We start from the raw sequence: 26,410 nt of genomic DNA on the forward strand, positions 1-26,410 counted from the left end.
TTTAATGCAAATTTTTGCTTGTTTAGTCACCACTCCTCAGTCCTTTTTTAGTGTATATGGGATCGCCACTTAGGTTTCAGCCAAAAAAAAATAGAGTAGAAAGAAAATTTCTTTCAAAAACTAGGATTGTTGGGTTTATGCAGCGTATGCATAGAATTTATCAGTCCATATCAAACTGCATCGATCTATATTGCTACCATATTGGTCCATGTTGGTTTTGTATAGTTGATACAGTTCTGTACATAAATACTTATTGTCTTGTATCGTCAAGGGCCAAAATAGATTTGTATGAGGATACTAATCGGTACTTAAAACGTTGCCCATAACCTTTCTCTTCTTAATTTCCATCTTTAGGATATTTTTTTGTTAGTCAAAGCAAGTCTACTACAAGGTTATTAGGTTATGTATCCAACAAGACTGAGACAGTGTGATTCTGAGTTGAATTGGGGAGTTATGACCAAATTAAAGATTGGGCATTTGTCTGTGATGGCGGCCTACCGTTCCAAAACCCTACTTAGGTTGCTATGGGCCCGCCCCAAACTAATAGAAGAAATCTTAGATACACAATTCTGCAGAAACCATAATTTAGATAAGTTATGGACCCTAGAAGAAAGGTAAAGCACAATTTGAGCCAAAAAAGTAATTAAACTTAAGGAAATGAACCTTTTTTGGAATTTCAAAACTAAGAACCCACCAAGGACTTCTAAATAAAGATCAAAGATTCTGGCCTACTTTGAAATTCTTAGGGTCATCTTCAACCACTAGACAGCAAAGAACAGAAATCAATACAAGTTAACAGAACCTTTCTAGAGTCCAGAAAATGTGAAACTTCCGAATGAGAGTCTTACGAGGTCTTGGATCCAGTCAACAGGAATGCCAGAAAAAAATTAAGAAAAATACTGCAAGTGGAAGTTGCAGAAGCAGCTATGGATTCTGGTGTAGATCTCACCCCAGGGATCACCATAGGAGCTAAGATTCTAGGGTTGGCATCCTCCAAGGAGCAGTGACTACCACCCAAAAATTCAAGCCAAACAATGCTGGTATGGTGGATCCACAAAATTTTCATCTCAGTAAACAGTACCACCCAAACAGAGAATGAATGGTAAAATACAAAGAAGACTCAAATAGTGAAGGAGAAGAGTATAGGAAGAAGAACAAACAAGAAGATTACAGATAGAGCCCTCAAATCACCATGAACATCAATGGTTTGCTCCAAGGTTTAAAGTATCGGTATCGCGCAAGGATTAAAGTTTTGGTATCGGTCACCATATCTGTCGGTAAATTTAAGATACGTATCAGAGGGTATTGTATTGTATCGGAGATACGCTAAGATTTGCTAATGATCAAGGATTAAAGTATCAACATCGGTCACTGTATCGGTTGGATAAATTTAAGATATATATTAGAGGGTATCGTATCAGTATCGGAGATATATATCTTATCGGTCAGGTGATTTTAAGAGACATAATGTATCGGAGATATGCAAGATACGCATGGAAATACACTTTTGGAGCAAAAAACAGTATAAATAACATATAGCATATATCATTCATAGACACTAAAATGGAAAACAACGTATAATAAGATAAGTCAATTCATTTGAAATTGTTACATGGATGAGGTTTCTTACATGTAGTAATAGTCTATTGCCATGAAGAGTGTCGGGGTGGTTCAAACTCATAGCTAGAAGGGTCTTCAGGAATAGGAATGACTAGGAATGACTAACATGAAGAAATTTCATTTTCCTGTGAAATTTCTTAAATCTTGGTACAAATCTTTGCAAATGATGAAGTTTGATGCTATGGATGGGTTAGTTTACTCAAATCCATCAATTTATAGCAAAAAATAAGTATTAAAACAATGATTTAAACAAAAAGATCAAGTTTTTGAGAAACCTACCTTTTTCGGTGAAATCTCCTTAAATCTCTTATTTCAACTTGTTGAAAGATCCAAACTTAGGTTTTTAGCCACCCTTTGAATCATTTGTTGGTGTATATTAAACCCCCAACTCAAATTTATGCAAAAAACAAAGAAAGGGCACTTAGGAGGACTCTCGGTTGGGAGTGTTTTAGGGTTTTTTATTTTTTTCCTGGTTCTGTAAGTTGTGCAGCGAGAATGAAACCCACATGAGCCTTTTAAGAGACGTATCAATAGTATCGGCCAGTATCACACACGTATCGTGCTATACCAGCCGATACTATGCAAAACGGTGGGATACTTTAAAGTTTTTTTTAAAAAAGGGATATGTACAGATGTACCACACCGTGTCATATCAATACCTACCGATATCGACACGTATCGTATATGGGATACTTTAAACCATGGTTTGTCTTTCAAACCAATAATTGAGAATCCTTCTCAAATATAAACAAATTCATCAACCATTCTCTCTCAATATCGATTACAGCAGTGAATTTATAGACTACTACTATGGAGGAAATCAGAAATTTTCCTAAGCTAATTAAACCTTACCCAAGTAATAACATAGGTAAAACTTGCCTAAACTTGTAGAAAAGCACAATATAAAATAATCTACTACCTCATCCACTATAGAATCCAAACCACCCCCCCCCCCAAAAAAAAAAAAAAAAAAAAAAACCGGTGCTTATATAATTGTTGGCCTATTACTTTAAAAACCCCAATAATATCAAGACCATGACTTTTATAACTATAGGGACTTAAAATTGGGTTTAATTGAGCCCAATCAATAGCTTCTGCCTGCATTAGCCTGAGATGGCATTTCTTTTTGTTGATATTTAATTAGATTAGGAGTTTTTAGAACGGGTGTCATGGTCATTTAAGTTAGCAGGAGATTTGAATAGGATTAAAAAGCCTAGAAATACATCTTATTGGGGATAGATGAGATTTCTGTTGAATAAAAATTTATTTGGTTGGGATGTTACCCTTTTTCTTTGCACCTAGGATTTTCTTCTCCTCACTGTTTGGGGTTTGCAGCTTAAACCCCTAGGTTTCATGGTGATCCTAACCATTTATTAGGCTTCTCTTTGATTTTAGCATAAGAAATCAAAGGGACTGTGACAGTTCTCGATTCTCAGCCTGCTACATCAAATCATTTAATCCTCGAGATGATCTATAACAGGAAATAGGAATAAGATACAAAATCAAGTTACAATAAAACATACAGCAGTCAACTACAGCACCAAAGTAATAATTTGTTATATCCTATTGTGGAATAAGGACATCTAATCAATGGGACCAGATTCTCGGAACTCAGCAAAAGAAGAATGAGGGTAACTTAAAAACATTTCCAGGCACAAAAATGAGGCCATAACTTGTACAGTCACTGACAATCAATCCAACAAAAGGGAAAAGGATAAAAGACACTCCCATGTCCTGCAAAGAATGACTCCTTTGAAAAAACCCCAAAGTTAAAAGGAAGACAACCACCATTTTCCAACATTGTCCTCCCATTATAGCCAGAACAGTAAGAAAGATTGTCTTTGCATTACGGAGGGACTAATATTATAATGGAAATAAATACTGCATACAAGTACAATACTATCAGCTATTCTGTAGAGAAGATCCATCACATTGTAAAGCATTTTCCGCTCACCTGTACTAAATTTATGATATGGGTGACTATCTGCAGACAGATGTTTCTGAAGCTGCAAGGAAAAGCAGTTTTGAGTAGATAAACAGTTAGAATGGTGTACATATCAGTGAACAATAGTGTAAATAACAAATACAACAACACCAAAGCCTTATCCCAACTAAATGGGGTCAGCTACATGGATCATTGCCCTCCAATCAGTCTATTCGAAGTCATATGTGGTAGAAGGCCTAGGCTACGCAAGCAAATGTAAATAAAAAATATCCGGTAAATATGTAAAAGTAAAAGCATGTTTTTTTTTTTTTTTGGTGGGGGGGGGGGTTTGGGAGACTAAATAAAATAGATATAATTGTGAGGATAGAAATCCATTTCCTTGTTGTTCACCCCCTTCTAACAATCACATATTTTACACTGATAATCAGTTCAGTTGTAGGTTGAGTCCTAAAGGAAGACTGGGAAAGTAGTATGGGAGAATGAGTTAGAGAGTGATCAACACCTCTCCACTAAATGTAATTGATACTTGAAAACTAAATTAAAATTATGCCCGTAGCTTCTAACATACAAGCCCATATGACACTATTACATACTATTTTCCTTTATACCCTTACAACAGTAATCCAACAAGTTAACATGTAAACTTCTCTTCCCAAAAATGGATGGCATGGAATGATCAGCAACCCTAACTTTATCTCCACCCGAACAGAATAGGAATCAAACCAAACGAGACATACCAACCATATGGTCTGTAGCACCAGAATCAATAACCCAAGAGAATGAAGCAGGTGAAGTAGATGCATGAAGGGCTAAGGTCAAGTATCTAACTCGGCAAATGAGGAGGTAGCAAGCAGATGTGGAGCTGTCCAAGTGAGCCATAACTCGACTGAATGTTGCAGTATCTTCTTTGTGAGGGAACGAAACTAACCAAAACGAAACCAAGGCTCAATACTGGTTTGTTCCAAGTTTCGACACTGTTTCAATAGGTTTTGACCATGTTTCGGTCAAAACTAAGAACCATATATATACTTCACAGGTTTCAATCGAAACCTGTTATATTTCGATAGGTTTCAACTAATATCTCCTTGTTTCGCAGGTTTCAACATTGTTGCTTGGGATTTTGCCAAAAACTTGCAATTTTTTGCCAAATCACTTGATTTCTTCCTATTTTTTAGCATTTTTTTATGCATTCAACCCTTCTACAGCTTGGATTTGCATGATTAGATCTTTAAGGTAATGGTTGTTCCCCCAAATCTAATACTATATACACATAGTAGCGTATCTGGCCTAACCATTTGTGCCAGCTCCATCTTGTTCCAGTCTTAGTGAGTCATCTCCTAGGTTGGGATATCTCCGGTATGTTGATTATGAGGCTTATGAGTAGGCCGTCATGGGCTATCAGAATAGCTGGGTACAAAATATGTAATGGAATACTTTATGTGCTCCAATCAGAGGGGAGCGTCAACGATATCTTCAGTCAAACGCAGCTCATGGATTAGATCCGCCAAGAAATTCAAGTGGTATTGAATGTTGAGTGTTGGATACTTGCATTTCCCTAACATAATGTATGTTGTGACGGTTTTAATTGCATATTTACCTTTCTAGAAGCTATAAATTATATTTGTGCTTGAGCTTCTCACTATTTTTTTCTTTTTTTTTTTTTTTTAATTCCATCAGATCCGTTACTTGTACCCTAAAAAAAGGTAAATCAATCCTTCATAACTCATAGGATTGATTTTTACCAACTTCACCCACATTTGGTAACGGAAACTAACTTACCTTACAGGAACAACCACACATTCAGACGCCAGCTTCTTCAGGCAACTATTCATAAGCATCTAAATTAGTTCTATATATAAATCAAATTAATTAGCCCACTAAAAGCCTCCAATGTACCACATCAGAAGAGTAGACTACAACACTACGTCAAGTACTTCTAATTTATTTAACCTTAGACTATAAATCAATTGCTAAATTAAGAAATACATTTTCATGAATCTGTTTATCCTATTAGCAGTCAATTAAGCATGAAACCATGAACAAGCATTACAACCACTTATCCCAAAATCTCAAACTGTTAAGGGAAACAACAATCTATATCAACCATAGTTGTCATGACATCTAGGCAATCCTCGGCATTGGAGGAAGGAGTAAATCAAGGGGGCAGCAACAAGGCGTCAAGGAGACACCCTGAAAACTATGATATCAACACACACACCCTGCACATGCAGGCCTGTAGACATACAGCCCTGCATATGCACCGAAGGGAGACTGTGGTGCGAATTCCATTGCACTTCCCAGGGATCAAACACTCGACCTTTCTACTTTGACACCATGTTACAATCACTTATCCCAAAAGCTCAAGCTGTTGAGGGCAACAACAACACAATTCAACAAACAGAATGTATGGCAGTACTCTTAAGCAAGGTTGCAGTCTATGAATCCTAAATAACTGATACCTGAGCCATTCTCCAACCATCAGATAACAGATTTTTCTGATTCTCTGTATAAAGGGAAAGGAAAACACTTCAGCAATTGCTCAATGACAATTTGGAAAATACTGCAAAACCAATTAACTTCTACAGGGCACCAACTTACCAGAATCAACAGCTTTTATCTCCCTCGTAGTAGCATCAGGTGACATCAATGGTCTGACAAAGAACTGTGCAAATCTGAATTGACAGAAATCATAAATAACAATCTAGTTAACAATTCTAAAAGAAGCAAGGAAGATAGATGTGCTAGGCAAAGGAATAGCTTGCTGAAGGCAAATTTTGGTAAAATGATCTTGGATATTTGACAAGGAGAAAAGTACGGAACAGTGATCAAGGGTGGGATTCCGAAGAGGTATCTGCTGCCTATGACCATTGTTTCAATAAGTTCTCAACAGAAACAAACTTTAAAATTGGTCACCGTGATCAGTGTGCTTTTGGAATTTGGGAGATTATTAGCATGATCACAGTGAATTATGAGCTTTCCAAAACCAGATGCATTTGTGGTGTCCAAAGAATGCACTATAAACTCTTGCTTTCAGATCCAAATGAAGTGGTTTGAAGCTCAACCTTTAGAAGAAACTTTTTGACTAAGAAACAGATAAATGTTGGGTCCACTTACATGCCCTCATGATCTCAAAACAGCCCTTCCAGAAAGGGCAGAGGCATTTGGAAAGAAACCCCAAATAAATGTTTTCAGCCAAATTTTCCAAGAAAAAGGAAAGGAAGAAACCTGTAGAGAACTGGAACTACTGGACATGAGATTGGGAAAGCAGAATCTCAAGCCCCACCATGTGTGAACCATAGAAGCTTTGTCTCAAGAATGTCATCTTATTCATATACATATATACCTCATTATCGAAGTAAGTACATTTTTCAGGTCACTGCAAGAATAAAAAAAAATACAGCCACTTATAGGAAAGAGGAAAAAAGATCCAACCTATCCAAAGCTTCTTCAAAACTGTCATTGTTGACATCGAAATGGTAGTTTGTGTGCTCAGAAGAAGTAAAAGCATTAGTGCAACCCCCATGCTGCACATCAGCCAGAAAGACCACATGAACAAGGAAGATTAGCACCATTAAAGTTAGGCATATTACAAGAATAATCCCAAGAAAGAGATATATAATATTGCAATTTGCCAATATATAAATATTAGAAACAACACACACAAAAAGACTGTTCTGTTAATACACATAAAGGCCTAATCAAAACAAAATTTGCATTTGTTATTGTCGGTTAAATAAGCTACAGTAAGCATTTCATGACAAAGGAGAAAAAGAAGTTGTCTTCAGACTCCCATGGTATAAGGATTTACAGAAGGAACAAACAGAAGTACATGCTGATTCATAACAAACATCAAAAAACTAAACCCTTTACACACTTTTTTTTTTGGGGGTGTGAATAATTCATTAAAGGGGAACGGGGAAACAAGGGGCCTCAAAAAGGGAGAAGGGAGAGGGACAAGCCCCAAAACACAACATGCCTATTCCCTGGAGAGTCTACACAAGAGAGGAGACCAAGCAAGCTTGCTCTTGATATGAAAGGAGATAAGAGTCCCAAATTTTCTGGAAGGATCTTGAGTTGGACCCAAAAGCTAACTTGCCAACAACAACATAGGAAGATTTACTGGAGGACGTATCCACCCATAGCCATTCTATATCAAATGGAAGAATCATGCGGCTTCTTGGCCAACATTTAGAGAGGAGCCATTTCCAAATGGAGGAGGAAAAAGGGCAAGCAAAAAAGAAATGATCCACAACTTCCTGAGCTTCAAGTAGAGACAGCAAGATGGAGAACCAGGGATCTGATGGTGGATAAGAAAGGACTGCAATGGGAGGCAGTTGGACAAGGCCATCCATACAGTGGTCCAGAGGAGCCCTTGTACACCTTACCCTCAAACCATTTAAGGAAAACAATTGAGCAAGTCATTTCCAAGGTCCAGATCGGATAGGGTTAGAAAGCAGCAAATCACTGTTGAACTAGCAACTAAAACAAAAATAGATGATTGCCTCTTAAAGAAACATCATGGTGCACACAAGATACATAAAACCAAGGTCCATATCTGCTGCCAGCACCATTTCTCATGTGTGCACTGTTTATCACTAAGAATGTGGTACACTAAACCTGATTCAGCTTCTCTAAAGCTTCTCTGCTGTGCAATACAATTACAAAGGTTCTGACATTGGTTAAAAACAAAAGATATAGAATTAAGGGAGGGGAGGAAAAAAAAATGCTAAATAGGTATTAAGGTCTTGACGGAAACAAGATTGAGGTGAAAAGGTTGAATTTAGATTTGAAAAATTAAGGCCTTGCTGCTGGAAATTTTATAGGAAAAGGGAAAAAGGGGGGATTGGGGGAGCTTCGGGAGCTTCAAGTTGCTTGTCTGAATCCCAGCAGTACTAAGATTAAAAATAATGATTGGGAAAAGTTAAGAAGAGATTGAGAGAATAGATTGGTTATCAAGAATGATAGGCTGTACTTTATTTATAGAGATGATTCCACTTACAAATATGTTATGAAAGATTGAGTCAGCGCTCTTATCCTAACATTCAATGAACCTAGACGGTCTAGTAGTCTAGTCTATCCTTAACACTCCCCCTCATGTTGGTGCATAGATATCCCTCATGCCCAACTTGAAGACAATAGATGGAATGACTTAGAAGTCAATCCCTTAGGCTGTGTTTGGTAGCCAAGAGAAGTCAATCTCTCATGCCCAACTTCACAATTTTTTGTTCTTTTTTCTTGGTTTAAGAATTTCTCTTTGTGATTGGCATGTCCTTATCCAAGAGAAGATTCAATTTTTGAATTTCAAAATTTCCCTTGGGAATTGTGAAGTTTTCTTTTGCTCTCAAAAATAAATTCTTGCCAAAAACACAAGAAAACATGAGAAAATACAAAAACTTTTCTGTTCTTTTCTTTTCTTCTCTTCTAATGGTAACCAAACATACGTACTTTCTTTATTTTCTCACCATTTCATTTCTTTCTTCTCTTTTCTTGTCCTTTCTTTTCTAGATTCATTTTTCTTTACTTTTCTTTTCTTCTCTTGGCTACCAAACGTAGCCTTAGTGAATACATCAGCAAGCTGGTTCTCTAAAGTGACAAACGGAATTTGAATTGATCCCTGTTCAAGTTTCTCCTTAATTAAGTGTCAGCCAATCTCAATATGCTTGGTCCGGTCATGCTGAACTAGGTTATGGACTATATTAATTGCCGCCTTATTATCATAGTAGAGCCTCATAGGCTACCCCCGGATCTCCAAGTAACACCTTAAGCCAGATAAGCTCACACATGCCTTGTGCCATAGCTGGGACTTTGCTTTGGCACTGGATCTAGATACCACTAATTGCTTCTTGCTTCTCCCAGTAACCAGATTACCACCGAGGAATGTACAATATCCTGAAGTAGAACGCTGATCATCAACGGAACCAGCCCAGTAAGCATCAGTAAACCATTCCAACTTCAAATTGTCTTGTTGGAAAATAAAATACCCTTTCCTAGTGCTGATTTTAAGCACCTCAAAATCCAATACACTGCCCCAAGATGATTAGTTTGGGAATCATGTAAGAAATGACTCAACACCAACAGCAAAAGCAATATCTGGCCGGGTATGGCGGAGGTATATCAATCTGCCAACAAGACGCTGATATCTCTCCTTGTCTACCGGTTCTCCCCTATTGAAGCTTATTTGATGATTAACTTCAATAGGAGACTCTACATGTTTACAACCTAGCAACCCTAACTCACTGAGAAGATTTAGGACAAATTTATTTTGGTAAATGAAGATGCCTTTGTCTGAACGGGCTACTTCAATCCCTAAAAAATATTTGAGAGTTCCTAAGTCCTTGGTCTCAAATTTTGTAGATAGTTGGGTCTTTAACAATGATATTTCTACAATATCATTCTGTGTTATCACTATATCATCAATATAGACAATAAGAGCAGTAACTTTTTCATCCTTGTGTTTGACAAACAAGGTATGATCAGCATGGCTTTGTTTGTACCCAAATTGCAGCATAGCCTTCTAGAATCTAACAAACCAAGCCCGTAGTGACTGCTCGAGAACATAAAAGGGACTTTTGTAATCTACACATCTTGCCAGTTGTAGATGATGAGGTAAATTATGGGGGAATATCCATATACACCTCTTCTTCGAGGTCACCATTAAGAAAAGCATTCTTCACATCAAGTTGTTGGAGACTCCATCCAAAATTTGTAGCATTGTATAGTAATGCTTGAAAGGATTTCATTTTTGCAACAGGGGCAAATGTGTCCCGATAGTCAATTCCATTGGTCTGGGTGAAGCCCTTGGCAACCATTCTAGCTTTATATCAGTCAATTGTCCCATCTGCCTTTTGCTTTATCATAAACATCCACTTACAACCCACTGACCTCTTTCCTTCAGGACAAGGAACAAGCACCAAGCTCATCTTTTTTCAAGGCCTAGATTTCATCCACTATAGCATTTTTCCACTACGGATCTATAATAGCTTCTTTCCAGCCTTGCAAAATAGATACAAAGGACAAAAAGGAAACAAAGGCACAATAGGAAGGAGGCAATGATTCATAGGAGACAAAATTAGAAATAGGGTGTTGGGTACATGTTCTGACTCCCCTTTCAAACAGCACTAGGAGCATCATCAGACAAAGAAGGACTACCTAATGTCTGAGATGAAGGTGCTGGATCAGGGAACATAAATTGACATGGTGGATTTGAGATGGGCTTATCTTTCTGTCGGGAGTGCATGAGCAGGTCACCTTTTTTCGTGCTTTTGATGGGGCCTCAAATTCTTTCCCTTTTTCAATGGCATATGATCAATTTCCATCTCCCCTTGAAGTTGTACAATAACAATAACCAAAGAAGGAGAAGGAGACTCTTCCTTAATATTCTCCCCCTGAAGAGAAGAGTGGTAATAGGACTCATTTTCATGAAGTTAGCATCCATGGTGACCAATAAGTAACGGGAAGGAAGATACAACAAAGAGCCCTTGAAGCTAATTTGGATCGGGAAGGAGAGGAATTGTGACTTGTGAGCAAAGCACACACAGCCGAATAACATAGGAGGAAGGTGAAAAGCAAGAGTTGGATCAGGAAGTTGACTAACCAGAGTTTTGAAGTCAAGAACACTAGAAGAAACCCGGTTGATAAGGAAAGCAGCAGCTAGGACTACATCATCCCAATAGAATTTGGAAAAGTGGGTGGTAACATCAAGGAACAAGGGACCTCAAGGAGATGGCATTTTTCCTTTCCAGGATACCATTTTGCTCTAGGGTACGAACACAAGAGGTTTAAGACAAAATACCGTATTCAACAAGCTACTAGAGGAATGAACCACCTATATATTTAATCCCATTATCACTTTTCAAAACCTGTACCGGAGTATGGAACTGGGTCTTGACCATAGTATGAAAAGATTGGAAACAAAAGAAATCCTCAGACTTGGATCAGAGAAGATAAACCCAAGTCAAATGAGTACAACTATTAACAAAGGTAAGAAACCATCTAAACCCACCCCTAGCAATAGTTTTAGAAGGTCCCCACAAATCTGAATGAATAATAAAGAAAGGAATAAAACTTTTAAAAATTTTATTATCACTAGGATAATAAAGGGATCTAGTGTACTTAGCAAGTTCACATACATCGCAAGCAAACGTGTCCATAGTACAATGCTTTATCAAAGAAGGAAATAAATCACTTAAAAACACGAATAGAAGGGTGACCAAGTCAACGATTCCACTAATGCAACTAAATCCAAGCATTGTCTGCACAGAGAGTGTGAGCTAAAACTAGGGAAGATGATGCATTGATATCCGGGTCCAAGTGATACAGCCCATCCTGTCACTAGATCCTAAAAGACAAAATGTGTAGAATAAAAGTGAACAGAACAATTAAGGTCAACATTAAGACGATAAATGGAAAGTAAATTGGCATAGAGGTTAAGGACATGGAGAACATAAGATAAAGAGATGGTAGGAGAGCAAGAAACAGAACTTTCACCAGACATAGCAGGCAGTGATCCATCAACAAGTTTCCCACCTCGTCCTCCCCCTTTAGGGTGACCTTGAAGCTTCCAACAAGTTTCTCTATTGTGACAAGGACAGCCACAATAATCACACTTAACCGGTTCTCTACAGGAGCAGCAGGTCTATTAACAATGCCAAGATCAACCTGAGTAGGAGTAACTAGGGCCGAACAAGTAGGTGCAATAGTAGGCATCATAACAGAGCAACATTGTTCCTCATATTGGACCAAATTATAAGCTTTTAAGTAAGGAATTCGTCCCAACCAAGAATTTGAACACGAATCTAATCATACTCCGGGTTCAACCTAGTGAGAGAATCATAGTCCTTCCATCTAAAGTTCTTTCCAAAACCATCTCAAGTTCTTTCCGAAACGTACTAGCATTTAATAGTATAGACCCTAGTAAGGCAAAACACAAGAGTTTTAAAGCGTTCCCGTTTTTTACCAGTTAAAACACGCTTTTTCATATGCTTCCCAAAGAAGTGGGAAAAAAGGGCAAACAGCAAGCATTCCCATTCTAAACACGTTTAAAATAAAAAGTTTCCGTTTTTTTTCTTTTTTTTTAAATAAGACTTCAGACTTGTTGAACATAATGGTTACTTAACTAATGATATCTTTCTCTTCTGAACTCCGATCGACCTGATTTTTTCGCCAACATGAAGCTAACTCAAAGCCCTACATTTCTCATTATATCACCTTCAACTAAAATTCAATGCATGGACACCGAAATTGAGCTACAAACTGAAGCATCTACTGAAAAGTGATTCTACACTGATGACTCCCAACTCTAACTGAACATGCATCCATGGTTTAAAGTATCGGTACGTATCATACTGTATCGACAGATACGTATCTGTATTGGCCCTTATCGATACAATACATGAAATTTTTTAAATCCTTTTGTATCGATTTGTATCCTACTATACATATTGATACACACCGATACGATACGATACGATACGTACCGATACTCTAAGGAAAATTAAAAATTGAGGTGAAATGTAGATTTCAGAATATATCGGTATGGATCGACCGATACATACTGATACGGTACGATACGTACTGATACGGTGCGCTACAGTCATATAATGGCCAAGATGGGTCGTTTTTCAGAAAAAAGACAATTTTTGAGGGGTTCTTGTTCCAAAGTTACTACCAAACATTTTTTTCTCTCTAACTAAAGTGGAAATCAAGGTTGAGAACAAGGATTTTATATTTATGGGACAACTACAAACCTTGGAGTCTTAGTGCAACTCTCAATTTAGTGTTTATGCATAATACATGTTATATATAGATTTTTTTAACTTTTTTTTATGCAAAAGTGTATAAAAAGTGTTTCTTATCCATTTATGTGCATATCTTCGATACGATACGATACCCTCTGATACGTATCTTAATTTTGGCCGACCAATATGGCGACCATTACCGATACTTTAATCCTTGCATGCATCACGATGAAAAACATAATAACCAAGCCTCATTGCTAAACAAGACTTTGGACATGTTTTTTTGTTATGTTGTATGAATTTAGAATTGGTGTTAGATGATTTTCAATGATGTCTTAGAACTTATAATGAGTCAGGGAATATATATGCATTAATGTTGGATGTTATCAGTATACAGGCCTTTTTTTTCCCTTTTTTTTAAATCTACGCATTTAAAACCCATATCGTCTGTCTATTGTTTTTTACCATTCTCTGATTTTTTTTTTTTTTACCGTTTGTTTGATCATATTGTTTGAAAGTTTTCACCGTTTGAAACCTATACTGTCTGTTTCTGTTTTTCTGCCATTCCCGTTTTTGCTAACTATGGTATAGACCATGGAAACAGGATGATAGAAGTCTAATTATTGCCATAATGTATTAAGGGTGGAGTAGTAAGCTGGGAGAGATAGTTCTTTCTGAGTAGTCTCACAGACTTGCCGACGAAATTCACAAACCTGAGCATAATTATTGGACTAATATGTCTGTTTAACCACATCCTATAATTCTTTTGCATAGTTTAACATAACAAAATTTGGGCTCATGGTGGAGTCCATGGAGTTTAATAAAAAGGAAATAATGATGACACCATTTTCCAATCAAGTAATAAAAGCTGCAACGTTGGTAGATTTGGTGGTGTCACCAGTCAAATACCCCAAAAATTATTAACTCAAACAGTGAGCAAGCATGCCTGAGACCAAATGAGATAATTGATCCCATTTAACTTAGTAGGTCATATCTGAAGAGTGGAGTTACATGGGTTCCAAGACGACCCACCACACTACCCTCAACTCCACCTATAGATGTAGCACTACTTGCCGTCATTTGTTGAGAGGTAATAATATAAGTCAAATTAATAAGCAAGGGCAGATCCTGAGATAAAAAGCACTCACTGGTGAAGAGACATAAGGTGAAGTCGACGACTAATAATAAGAATACCAAAGAGAAGTCTGACAACAAGCAAATAGAGTGACAGGAGCATATATGGACCAATCGGTGGCTGGTAAGGGCCTAGAGACCCTGACAAAAAGCACGAATGGCCAAAGAGAAGTCCACCAAAAGCATAAATGACCAAATGGAGCCCTATCAGGGAGGCAACAATGGGTTGAGATAGCAGGGGGAGTAGAGGTGCCTAGGCAAGATGGCAACAGGGGTGGAGGTGCCCAAGCGAGACAACGGCATAGCAGGGCTTGGAAGCCCTAGGCGAGCAATATCAAGGGCTTGGAATCCCTAGGCGAGTGATAACAAAGGCCTGAAAGCCCAGGCAAGGTGGCAACAACGGCATGGGACTCTTGGCGAGACGTCAGGGAGCCTCAAGGAGGCTTGGCAGCAATTAAGAAAAAGGGCAAGAGCCCTGGCAGTGCCCCTGCAGTTCATAGAGATAACCGGGAGAGGGCGGAGTCCATGGCAAAGCCCTTCATGTGGCTTTGCAGTTTCTAGAGTTGATCATGAGATGGCAGAGTCCCTCATGTGGCTCTGTGATTTCTAGAGTTGATTGCGAGAGAGCAAGGCATGGTGGTGCCGGGTAGTGACGATGGGTTGAAGCCCTTCATTGGTGGTTAACAGTAGGAGCCCCGGCAGTGGTGATCATGGAGGGCCTCGTGGCCAACGGAATAATATGAGGACGCAAGGCCATTATGACATCAATGATTAGAGTTAAGTAGAGGCATAACGACTTAGGTAGCCATGCTCAGCCTTGGGAGGCTGAAGCCTCGAACACGTAGGGCAGACCTTCTCAAGTGGCAAAAAAAAATTTAATGAAGAAAAGTATTGGACTCTGATACAAAGTTGAGAAGAAGAGGTTGAGAGAATAGATTGGCTTGTCTAAATGGCAGAGGCCGTACTTTATCTATTAGAGATGTTTTCAATTAGATATATGGTATGTTGAGGAAGATTAAGTCAGCGCTCTTATCCTAACATACAATGAACCTAGACAATCAAGTAGTCTAGGACTCTACTCTATCCCTAACAGGAAACTAGTTTCACTTTCAGTTATAAAAAGAGGTAAGAGAGCACAATTCAGTTAAGGACTTGAACAGAGTTTGGACAGAACAATGGGTTCATTCAGTAAAGTTGCCAAAATAAAATTTTATTCGTTGTGGTGTATAAAAAGAAAAAGAAGTTTCCGAACGAAAGAAAAAATAAGATAGAACCTAGAGAATCACATAGACTTTCAAAGCAATCACACTCAAGTTGAGAACCCTCATGGCCGCCAGAAATTCTTCCATAAAGTCCTCAAGTTCTGAAAATCCACCCCACCCCACCATCCCCAGCCACAAAAGTAAAGGGGAAAAGGGGGTAGGCACGAAGAAAAGTTACAGGAATAAGACTGAAAACAGCCTGACAAGTCCCGCGGGCACATACTGACCCCACAACTGCATAGACCTGGTCATACCAAGGTTGATTGAGAACCATTCAACTTTCACTGAAAGCAGTGAAGAGCACTAAACACCGTTGAGTGAGTGGCCCCAAGGAGGTAAGAGAAGTCGAACTCAAAACCACACGCTTCCTAAGGCGAAGTCCCTTGCCAAGCGACTACTCCCTTGGGGCTAGAAAACAAAAAAAATAAAAGAGCAAACATCACTCCCCTCCCCTGAACTATGGCAAAATACCAACTTGACGCCCCACCTTTCCGAAAATATCACTCACCTCCCCCATAAGAAAAAGATTCTATCTAACAACCCCAACCGTTAGAAATCGTTGTTAAGTCAGTTGATATTTTTTCATAATACCCAAACAACCCCCTAATTGTGAAATGCCCAAGATACCCTTAATGAAAACCCCATTCTTCTCCTCAATGATTCAACCCTCTTCCTCTCTGTCACTGAAGCTCCACAACTTGGCCCCCATTGCACAATGATCAGCCCTTAATTTCGATCCCATTCTTTTTTGACAGATCGTCCACCATTCTCTACCACTGAAGATTTGCAACTTGGCCACCGCCATAGTTGTTTAAGGATGCTATGATCTCGTGCAGCAGTAACGCTCCGGCAACAATTTTTGGCTTCTACGTGCTCCACATTGTCGAGGTATTCCTGGAACCGCTCCTTCTCATGTTTCTGGAAATGCTTCTTATAGCTCTTCGTGGTGACCGAGGCAACACGATTGTACGGGAGGGAATTCCATAAATTTGGAAGAATATAAACCTCTGGCAACTCTAGGGCTTTGCAGAGTGGGATGAGATAATCCTTCGGGAGACGATCGCGGATTTGATAGGCATAGTGAGCTTCTTTGATCCTGTCATATTTTAGGTAAGAATCGCCCGAAAAGACTCTCCTCGCGATGCTTTCACAGAGGACAATTGATCGATCGAAAGAAGAATCAAGAGAGGGACACCACTTAGCTACAAGGCTTATATTACCAAGCTTTCCAGACTTCAAGAATTGAAGATCAACTACCAAGAGCTCAGCGAAGACATCAAAGACCCGATCATGTAAAAATCGGTAGTCTAGATCATGGCTATATCTCTTGATAGCCTTCTTTGCCATGGAGACGACTTTCTTCTTCCTCAAATCTTTGGCGTTCTCCTTCTAAATCATGACCTTCTCTATTGCAGCCACTATCCTCTCCTCTCGCGGCACCAAGGATTTAGCTTCAACTTTCTATCTACTTTCCTGTTTCTCTGTCTTTGACATTTTTTTCTTTAAGAACTGCCTCGACCTCCCCGATTTTCGTACTTTATTCGGTCTCCCCTCCTTCACGATTCTTTAAACATCAGCTCCTTGCATGAGTCTGTAGAGAATCTCCGGAAAATCCTTGAAGTAACCAAAATCTGCAAACCAGACGTCAGGCAAGGGTTTTAGGGTTTTTGTGGAGCCAAAGAGCAGCTATGTAGAATCCCTCCTTGTCCGACTTGCCAATTCCTCTGATACGTCTCAAGTTGCAGATAAGCTTGAGAGTGGTTAAATCATTGTGGTTCTATCAAAAAAAAAAAAGGTTAAATCATTGTGGTTCCATCCCAAATCTAACCTTTGGTTCAGAATCTCCGATGATGTATCAGTGATGACATGGAAGAAGAAGTCGAGGCCGGGGTTGCCGGTAGATAAGAAGGTGGGCAAACAGTTTTCTGTCAACCCCTTCCGCGGTTTATGGAAAAAATTGTTGAAGCTAGATACCATGACATCAATGAAAGGGTTGCCGGAGGTTGCTAACTCTGCTTTAGCGGCAGAAAAAGGGGTGGGAAGGTGGATTTCAGGAGGGCCGAGAAGAGACGAGAGGAAGAGGGCTGAATCGATTTTCATTAAGGGTATCTTGGGCATTTCACAATTAGGGGGTATTTTGGGGATTACGAAAAAATATAACCTGACTTAACAGCGATTTCTAACGACTGGGATCGTTAGATAGAATCTTTTTCTTGTAGGGGAGGTGAGTGATATTTTCGGCAAGGTGTGGGGTCAAGTTGATATTACGCCATAGTTCAGAGGAGGGGAGTGATGTTTGCTCAAAATAAAATAACTAATGCTTGAAAAACCAACAAAGAACTAGGAAAGCTGGATTAACTGAAAACAACATAAAAGGAATAAGCAAACCTACCATTAGACCTAGACCAAGCAACAATAAAGTTAAAAATCCTCTTGCTGCACATAATACGCAACACAAAAATAAATAAAATTCGACTCTAGAATGTTCAAAAGACACAACTACCCCCTGTTTGTCGTATCTCCACATTGGTGTGGTCCATTGTGCACATTGCTGACACCATATGTGCCTCCCTTAATAAAACCCTCCTCTAAAGCTGACAAACCTACGCTTTTGGCTAATTTGTGAGAACTTTGAGAACCAATGGAGCTCTTTTGCATCATTAGCCTTGCAACTAATTAACAATTCTCATTAATAAAAATTTGCTTCACGAACATAAAAATAATTAGACGTTCAACAGTGAGAAGGAAAAAGTTAGGCTACTACCATAACATATGATTTAAAATCAGTTGAACATACAAATAGAGACCATATATCAACTATGCTCAACACCCAAAAGAAATCTCCTTGCAACATGGCCAACAAAAGTTGCTACATATACAAGAAACAAAAATTTATGTCCATACTACATAAACAACATGAGAAGTTAGAAGTTTAATCAATATCACACAGGCAGGACCACACCCATGCACTGACCAAAATTTCCATGGATATGCAATAATAAAACTTAGTGGTATCTATTAATCAATATGAAATAACCACCATACCATAAAACGAAAAAGAAGAAAAACAACAAACTCTCTGAAAAGATAATTGTTAAAATTTCAAGCTCAACAACCAAATCTCATGCATCACTGAAAATGCCAAAACATGAAGTGAGGTCCTAGGAGCACAAAGACCAAGCACTGAATATTCTTGATCGTATCTATACTAGGTATGGGCAGCAAGATACCTCTGTTATGTACTTTGAATAACTGTCCTCCAATGGATATTTCTCACTCGCATAAAACAGCATATGCTCTGCCAAACAGCAATAAAAGATATACTTAGTAAATAAGCAACGGTAAGAAGGAAAGGCATTATGAAGATTTCTATCCAGACTGATCTCTACAGTCAGATAAATGGGTTTCTATCAGACTCTTATTTCATATAAATGGACCAGATCTAATAGCAGGTAAACGAAGCACTCAAATGCGAGGAAGAAAGAAGAGGAAGTTGCACAAAAATACATCATCTCACTGAGTATGTGATTTATGTAATTTCATCTCTTAGGAAGACAATCCATCGCAAAAGTTCTGAGTTCTGACAATAAACTAGGCACATGATCTTTAATGACCCAGAAATTTGAACCTGAGTATATTTCTTTTCTTTTATGTTGGTTATTTAATTCTCTATATATATTTGATTTGTGGATATGATAAATACCTAAAGGGTTAGCCTAGTGGTTGTGACCTTAGTAAGAGGTCTTGGTTCAAACCTTATAAGATTTAAAAGGGAGAACTAATACAATTAAAAGATTCTTTTTAACTTTAGTCTAGGACATTAATTTGTGCAAGAAGGGGGGAAGAGACCAAATCGTGGAGGGTAGGTTACTAAATAATAAAAAACAGTAGAAACAAGTTAGGAAACTAAAGGCTTGGGTTGCAAGAAAGGGAGTTGGAGGGGGAATAGGATAGATTGCGGGCTATAACGGAAGGGGAAGAGAGGGGGAGAGAGAAAATTCGTGGGGGAGAGAGAGAGAGAGACAGAGACAGAGAAAGAAAGAAGGAAAGGGAAGGGAAATCGTGGAGGAGAAAGGAGGAAGTTTCAACCTGAATTCGGGGAGCATCTAACATATGGTTTCATTTAATTAGAGTTTTATTGATTTCTAAAAATTCCTACCCCATTTTGAATTATTCTAATTACTCTCAAACTACCCAATCATTCATTTTCATCTTCTGAAGGGTGTTAATATTTGTCGTGGGGGATTGATTCCTAGAGTTTGAGCTTCGCTTGGGAAGGTTGACTTGGTTGACTGTGTGTTGACTTTTGGGAAAGTAAGGTACTGAATTAGTTTTGGATTAGGTGATTGATAGAGGATACTATTTAATTGTAGGGTTGTGACTTTGAGTATTCAAGACTCAGAGGGTTGAAGTGAAACGTATGCAGACTTAGGTAAGTGGGATATAGTGGATTCTCACCACAAGTGTTGCATGATTCGTTTGAATTGTGTCTGACATGTTTGTTACCGTTGAGATATGCTAACATATGATGATTTGAATAGTGTTTACGTGTGACATGTGGTTATGAGAATGAACCTTAGTGATGATTAGAGTGAGTTGTGAAATGCTTTCACATGTATATCTAAAAGTGTGATTGTTTAAACATTAAAAGTGGTTATGAAGGGAGAGTGTGGTTGGGGGTAAATAGACTGCCCTGTGCCGGTGGAGAGTCATAGCCATCAGAGAGGAAGTGTGTTCCATAGAGCCGCAAAAGCATACCCACTGTACACATATGAGTTGGTAGTGGTGCGTGTGTGTGTATATATATATATATACATATATAGTCATAGAGTGGGTGACAATAGTGTGATTGGGGGGGGCCTTGTTTCTCTCATTTTATGGGTGGTGGCAGCCTATTTCCCTCAATACCGGCAAGAATGACAAAAATGTGCTTTCAAATGTAAGTATTCTATTAAAAGTTTTATTTTGAGAAAAAACTAAAAGTACTTGTTTAAACCTCTGTGATTGTTTGATTGTTGTTTATGAGTTGCCTATCGGATAAAAGATGCATCCAACCCCTGTCATGTGTCTATAGTAGGCATATTTGTTTATCTCACTCAATACGCCACAGCTATTCGGATGATTTCTTCGATTCATCTAATCTCAGTAAGTGCTCACAAATATATATATATATATATATAGAGAAAGAGAGAGAGAGGAGAGAGATGCTAACAATTCAATTTAGACTAGGAAACTGACTGAAACTCTCATCATAATTTAAAGCTAATTGGACTCTTACCTTCCTACAACTCTTGCTAACAAGAATAATAAAAATAAACTAATTAATAATTAAAAATTGCAAAAAAAAAGGACCCTATGTACTCCTATAGGACCAAGTAACTACATCACTAGGAATTTCTTTTTTATATATTTTTACTGTCGGAAACCAAAAAAGAAAAAAAAATTGTTTCATTAGAATAAGAAAGAGAAACTGCAATAGAAAAGAAAACTCGGAAAAAGGGGAGGATGGAAAGAGAAAAAAAGTCCAACCACCATCACGGGGACAACCACTACCAAAACTGCCTCTCATCTCAGCCGACAATGCCAATCCCCCAGGGAAAAAAAAACACTCTAAAAGGGAAAAAATACTCTAAGCCACAACCACATGAACTCTCGATTCTTTGGGGGGGAAATTATGCTTAGTCATCCAATCCAGGCATAACTACACTCAATAATGATCTATGAACGGCTATTGAAGCAGACCCCCCCCCTTGGCCAGACACTCTGCCTCTGGATCAACCTCTGATTCCTCAGCCCTTCTCCTCTCTGTAAACATGATCACCAACTAAATGACATTCAATGGTTGTCCACACTTTCTGTCACCCAGTTGAACTAGTGGAATTACAATTGTCAGTTACAGGAAAACACTTATTTCCTTTCAATTCCAGGTGATATTCATGGCATGCGGGACTTATGATATTCTTCCTCAGGTTCACCTCTCTCATGATAAGGTAAATTTGAGGGACCATATCGATAGGTCATCTTCCCTCTACAGCGAGAGGAGTATCTTCGAATTTTCTCAATGCTAGTATTGGAAATATAGAAGAAAAACTCCATCTTCTACAGTTCTAAAATGTCAGAGAAAAACCAACAGAAGTTGCAGACAATTTCAACTACCATATAATGTTTTTATATCCAAACAATAGCCCGGATTTGTATAGCCATATCATAATCAGAATTTTCCAAAGTACGAGATTGCAAAAATTGAATTTCAAACAGCTTTGCACGAGTTGACTATCTCTAAGATGTTAGCACAACTTACCAAGAAAATGGGCAAGCCCTTCAAGACAGTCCGGATCGCTAAATGAACCAACGCTAACATTCATGGAAGCAGCAGCCTGAAACAGCAAGACCAAAATGAAGGCTTATGAATCCATAAATTCAAAAACCCATAAAGGATTTTAAATCATAAGCAATCAAACTTCAACCAAATTGCATCAATTGTAAATCAAAGAAACTGAACTGACAAAGAAACCCACTGGAAGAAAACAGAAAAAGAAAACCTACAAAAATCGTAAATACCTTATCGGTTTCAGGATCACTGATAAGAAGAACTTCGAGACGGTTAGGAAGGACGATTCTCCTGTATTCCCTCTTGTCCGTACGTGGTTTCAGTATCTCAACTTCTTCTATCCCGACTGCCATTTTTCCACCTTCGGAGTCGCCGTCTGCTCTTCAGCTGTTTCTGTTTTCCGTTATTCAATCCTTTTACCTGAGCGCTTCACATGAAGAAAGGAGCTTTTATATAAAAGGCTTTGGAGCTTTCGAAGGTTTTATTTTATTGACGGTCCCGTCCATGAGTATCAATGGGTGACCCACTTGGTTGTGCCATATGGATGATGACGTGGCAATTTTAATTCTTAGATATTTACTGAATGGTGTGGATTAATTATTTTGTCAAATTTTATATTTATATTCAATTATATATCCTAAATTATATTCTAAATAGTTTTGGATTTTTTAAAAACTATATCAATTCAAGCATGATTCTTGATTCTCAATGGGATAGCTCTAAAGGAAATTTTTATTTCCACCCAACAAAAAAGACTAAATGAATCACAAGCCTCATTTTGGTTCATATTCAATGAATGGAAGTCATATTTTTTCTATCAAAAAAACAAAAAAAAAACTGGTAATCCCAGAGGGGGTCAAAATGATGCCCCCACTACATTTTGATGCCATGTGTGCCTTTTCATTGGCTTCTATGTTGGGGTAGAGGTCGTGCAACCAATGAACATTTTTTACCCTTTTCATTTTATTCATCATGAAATAAAGAAAAAGTTATTTGAGCAGATTGTTGAGGGAAAATTAGCACCAAGGATTTAAAACACGAAATCGAGAGAGGATTTCAATCCAAAGAATCATTAGGATCAATATAAAAAAACCCTAGAATAGGTCCTTGTATATGAAAGTACAATGATTTTAGGGTTTTAGCCAATGAATCGGCTAATAAGAAACGATTATTGAAACAATGACTATCACTCTCCCTTCCTATCTCTCTCTTCACATAGTATGACATCCCCTTATACATGAAACTGTTTCATTGCTCCTATGGATTTGGATTTAATTCATAGTATTTTTTGTATGAATAATATAATTCATTACCAAAGAGAAGAAAGATAAAAGAGGTCAGAAAGGAAAAGGAAAAAGAGAGAATATGCAATGACCAAATCCACGAGGGGGAATGACTTGGAGGCAAGAAAAAGGAAATCCGCAAGAGACAACAATATGTTTGTTCCTTAGGGAGTCCTTACAAGAAGAAGGGATGGTACAAAAATTTCCTTTAACATCAAAGGAAATGACTTAGTTCATAGTATTGGCCACTGCCAATATCGATACTAGTCTTTCTACTAAAAAATTAATAAATATCGATACTAGTCATATTGGGATGTGACAGGTCGAAGGTCGATGGTCGATATTAGATAAGAACCTATTTTTCTTTTTCATGAAAAAACAACCAAATCCTCATTGTGTCAGTCAAGTATCAATATCAATCATGAGACATTGAGACTCGTGATTTTGTCCCACAAAAAAAAAAAAAAAAGACTCATGAGTTATGACTGATACTAATACAAAACAACTAATACGATCAATTTTACAATCACCTGGTTGTACATATGAGCATCCTATACCTATCTTACTTTCTACCATTACAAGGGTGAGACACGTGTTAAATGTACACATGTACAACCACCTAGTTGTACATGTAGTGGATCCAAACTCCCAATTCAATACTGATTCCTTAAACCTGGTCGGTCCTCGTGGATGCGCTTCCTATACGTTTGCTCAAAAACCCTTTCCACCCATTAAACAGTATCACTCTTTTACATATTATTATTAAGTTATGGAAATTAATATCTTTTTTTTTTTCTCTTTGTTTTTTCCCCCAAATATTGATCAATTAAATCAATAAACCATGGATGATTTTATATACTTTTATCCACTTAAATTTGACACGTCAAATAAATTTGGCCTATGAGAAGAGGAGGGTCCCCTAGGCTAGTACTAGGAAAGCTACTAGGCAAAGCCACGTCCACCATTGTAGGAAAATAATATCAAAATGATATGTGCGAGATGGTTTTTTGAGCAAGTGGCATAGAAAAACACACCAATGAGATGCAACAAAATAGTATCTCAAATAGGAGAGGCAGCAAAATCATTTCATGCTCAAGAAGAGAGGAATAGACTAAGAGGTGCTAGCATACCCACCTAGTGTCCCATACTTCACCCGGTAATGCGTCAATTGGAAAGACTTCTTTAACTGTCTTTTGTAGAATACCCGATTTTAATCTCTAGCTTCGCCCCGCTGAAATTCATAGCTCTTTGATAATGGAGAATACGGCTGCTTCTCTTCTTGCATCGCCAGTATTGATAGGTTATTCTAACTGGTTGAAGGTAATTTTGGAGCATATACCTCTGCTTTCTGCCTTCTAGTTCTGTAGCAGATGCATCTCTCTAGTTATCTTTCTGCTTGCACCAAGAACTTTTTTCCAAAATGATATTTCGCCAAATAATATGATAGTTGAATCATTGGCAATAATAATAATAGTAATAACAGCAATAATAGTAGTAATAGTAATAGTAATAGTAATAGTAATAGTAATAGTAATAGTAATAGTAATAATAATAATAATAATAATAATAATAATAATAATAATAATAATAATAATAAAAGGGCCGATTTTTTGGTGAATTGGGAATGCCCATCGGGGTCACTCGAGAGGGGAGGTAGGGGGTGCACACGAGGTCTTCTCTTTAATTATCATCACGTGATGAAGGAAAACTTCGAAGGTGAATTAGGTCTTAGGAGACGTGGGAAACAATTACACTTGAAAATCAATGAAAAGGACTAATCTTAAGTGTGTTATGGAGAGTCATCTTGGGAAGAGAACGAGGAATGAAGACAATCGTCCCTGTAGTAGACCAGGAGGTAGGTCTTTCCTTGACAAGTGGGGACAGGAGCTAGGTCTTTTCTTAACAAGTGGGGACTTACACTCACCATTACCACACATTGCCTTAATGTAGGACTTGGAACTTAAAAGAAGAGGAAAAGTCCACCAGTGTGTGCTGTACCACTTAGGTCAATTCTAACTGGGTTGGCAATTTTCATACAACAAATATCTAACACCATATATGATTAGTAAGATGGGTAAGTGGGTTAGAAATTTAGAATTCACCATTCCAACTTGAAATTTAACTCAGTTGTTTAGTATCTTCCAACCCACCCCTCCCCTTTTTTTTTTGGCAAATATTAACAGTGTTTCTTGCCTCCTCTCATCACTTACACAAGTAAATGATCGTTAAGCACTAATCTTGTTAAAAGGGGAAAAAAAAAGTTTTCCTTCACGACACAATGAATAAAACCACATGAAAGATGGGTGTGAACACATTTCGTGGCCTTAGGAAAACTCGATCCACTATGACATATTACCAGACAAAAAAAGCAAATGATATTCGAGGAATTGTCATTGCTGACTTGACATCAGCTTCCACTTAACTTTCTAATTCCATTTTTCATTTAGCAAGACATTTTGATTTGAGAGTCAACTTGTACAGAGAATGAGGAAAGAAGATGATCTTCCTTGTGGGGACTGGACTCACTGTTACCACCTATTGCCTTAATGTGGGACTTGGGACTTGGGACTTGTTAAAGAAGGGTAAAGTCTAGCATGGGGTTTAAAGTTTGCCATCCCAACTTGTTTATTTGGTAAGAGAACGTTATCCTGCTGCTGGCATAGATACACAGAAATGTAACGGCCAATAGAAAGATACAAGCATCTTCAGTATAAGGACAATACGGCCTTTCGACACCTACTGTATCTAAGTGTAAATACACAAGTGGGTAACATGCTTTCGTCCTTTTTTACCCTTTTTTTTGGGGGGGGGGGGTGGGGGGCAAATATTAAGCTTTGACAACTTATCGAAGTGGATGATCACCAAGCAATAACCTTGTAAAAAAAAAAAAGGATAAAAATCCCTAATAGGTTATGTGCAGCCTGCGCTCATAAAGTAACTGCCCCACCATCTGAAATGAAAAAATCCCACCATGTTTATGCCACTTCATGTGCTCTCATTGGCCCCGCTATTGTATTAAGACCACGCAGTCTGGCAAATAACCTTTCTCGCAAAATAAAAAGATTTGAAAAGAAAAAATGATGTAAATTTTTTTTTTT

The 26,410-nt window shown here is 38.0% G+C and overlaps 1 protein-coding gene across 1 annotated transcript in view; it reads right to left on the minus strand.

The window, feature by feature from the left end:
- The window catches only part of LOC122088725 (insulin-degrading enzyme-like 1, peroxisomal), a 60,237-nt gene extending 37,775 nt beyond the window's left edge, over positions 1–22,462 (minus strand). The window contains exons 1-7 of the mRNA XM_042658049.1: positions 22,260–22,462; positions 22,000–22,075; positions 18,929–18,996; positions 6,998–7,089; positions 6,164–6,237; positions 6,025–6,068; positions 3,575–3,626 (exon numbers count right to left, since the gene is read on the minus strand). Of these exons, the coding sequence (XP_042513983.1) occupies positions 3,575–3,626; positions 6,025–6,068; positions 6,164–6,237; positions 6,998–7,089; positions 18,929–18,996; positions 22,000–22,075; positions 22,260–22,382 (529 nt within the window). The 5' untranslated portion in view covers positions 22,383–22,462. The remainder of the gene's footprint in view (positions 1–3,574; positions 3,627–6,024; positions 6,069–6,163; positions 6,238–6,997; positions 7,090–18,928; positions 18,997–21,999; positions 22,076–22,259) is intronic.
- Between the last annotated feature and the right edge of the window lie 3,948 nt (positions 22,463–26,410).

The sequence above is a fragment of the Macadamia integrifolia genome, chromosome 2 (assembly GCF_013358625.1).
Source record: "Macadamia integrifolia cultivar HAES 741 chromosome 2, SCU_Mint_v3, whole genome shotgun sequence".
NCBI classification, from domain to species: domain Eukaryota; kingdom Viridiplantae; phylum Streptophyta; class Magnoliopsida; order Proteales; family Proteaceae; genus Macadamia; species Macadamia integrifolia.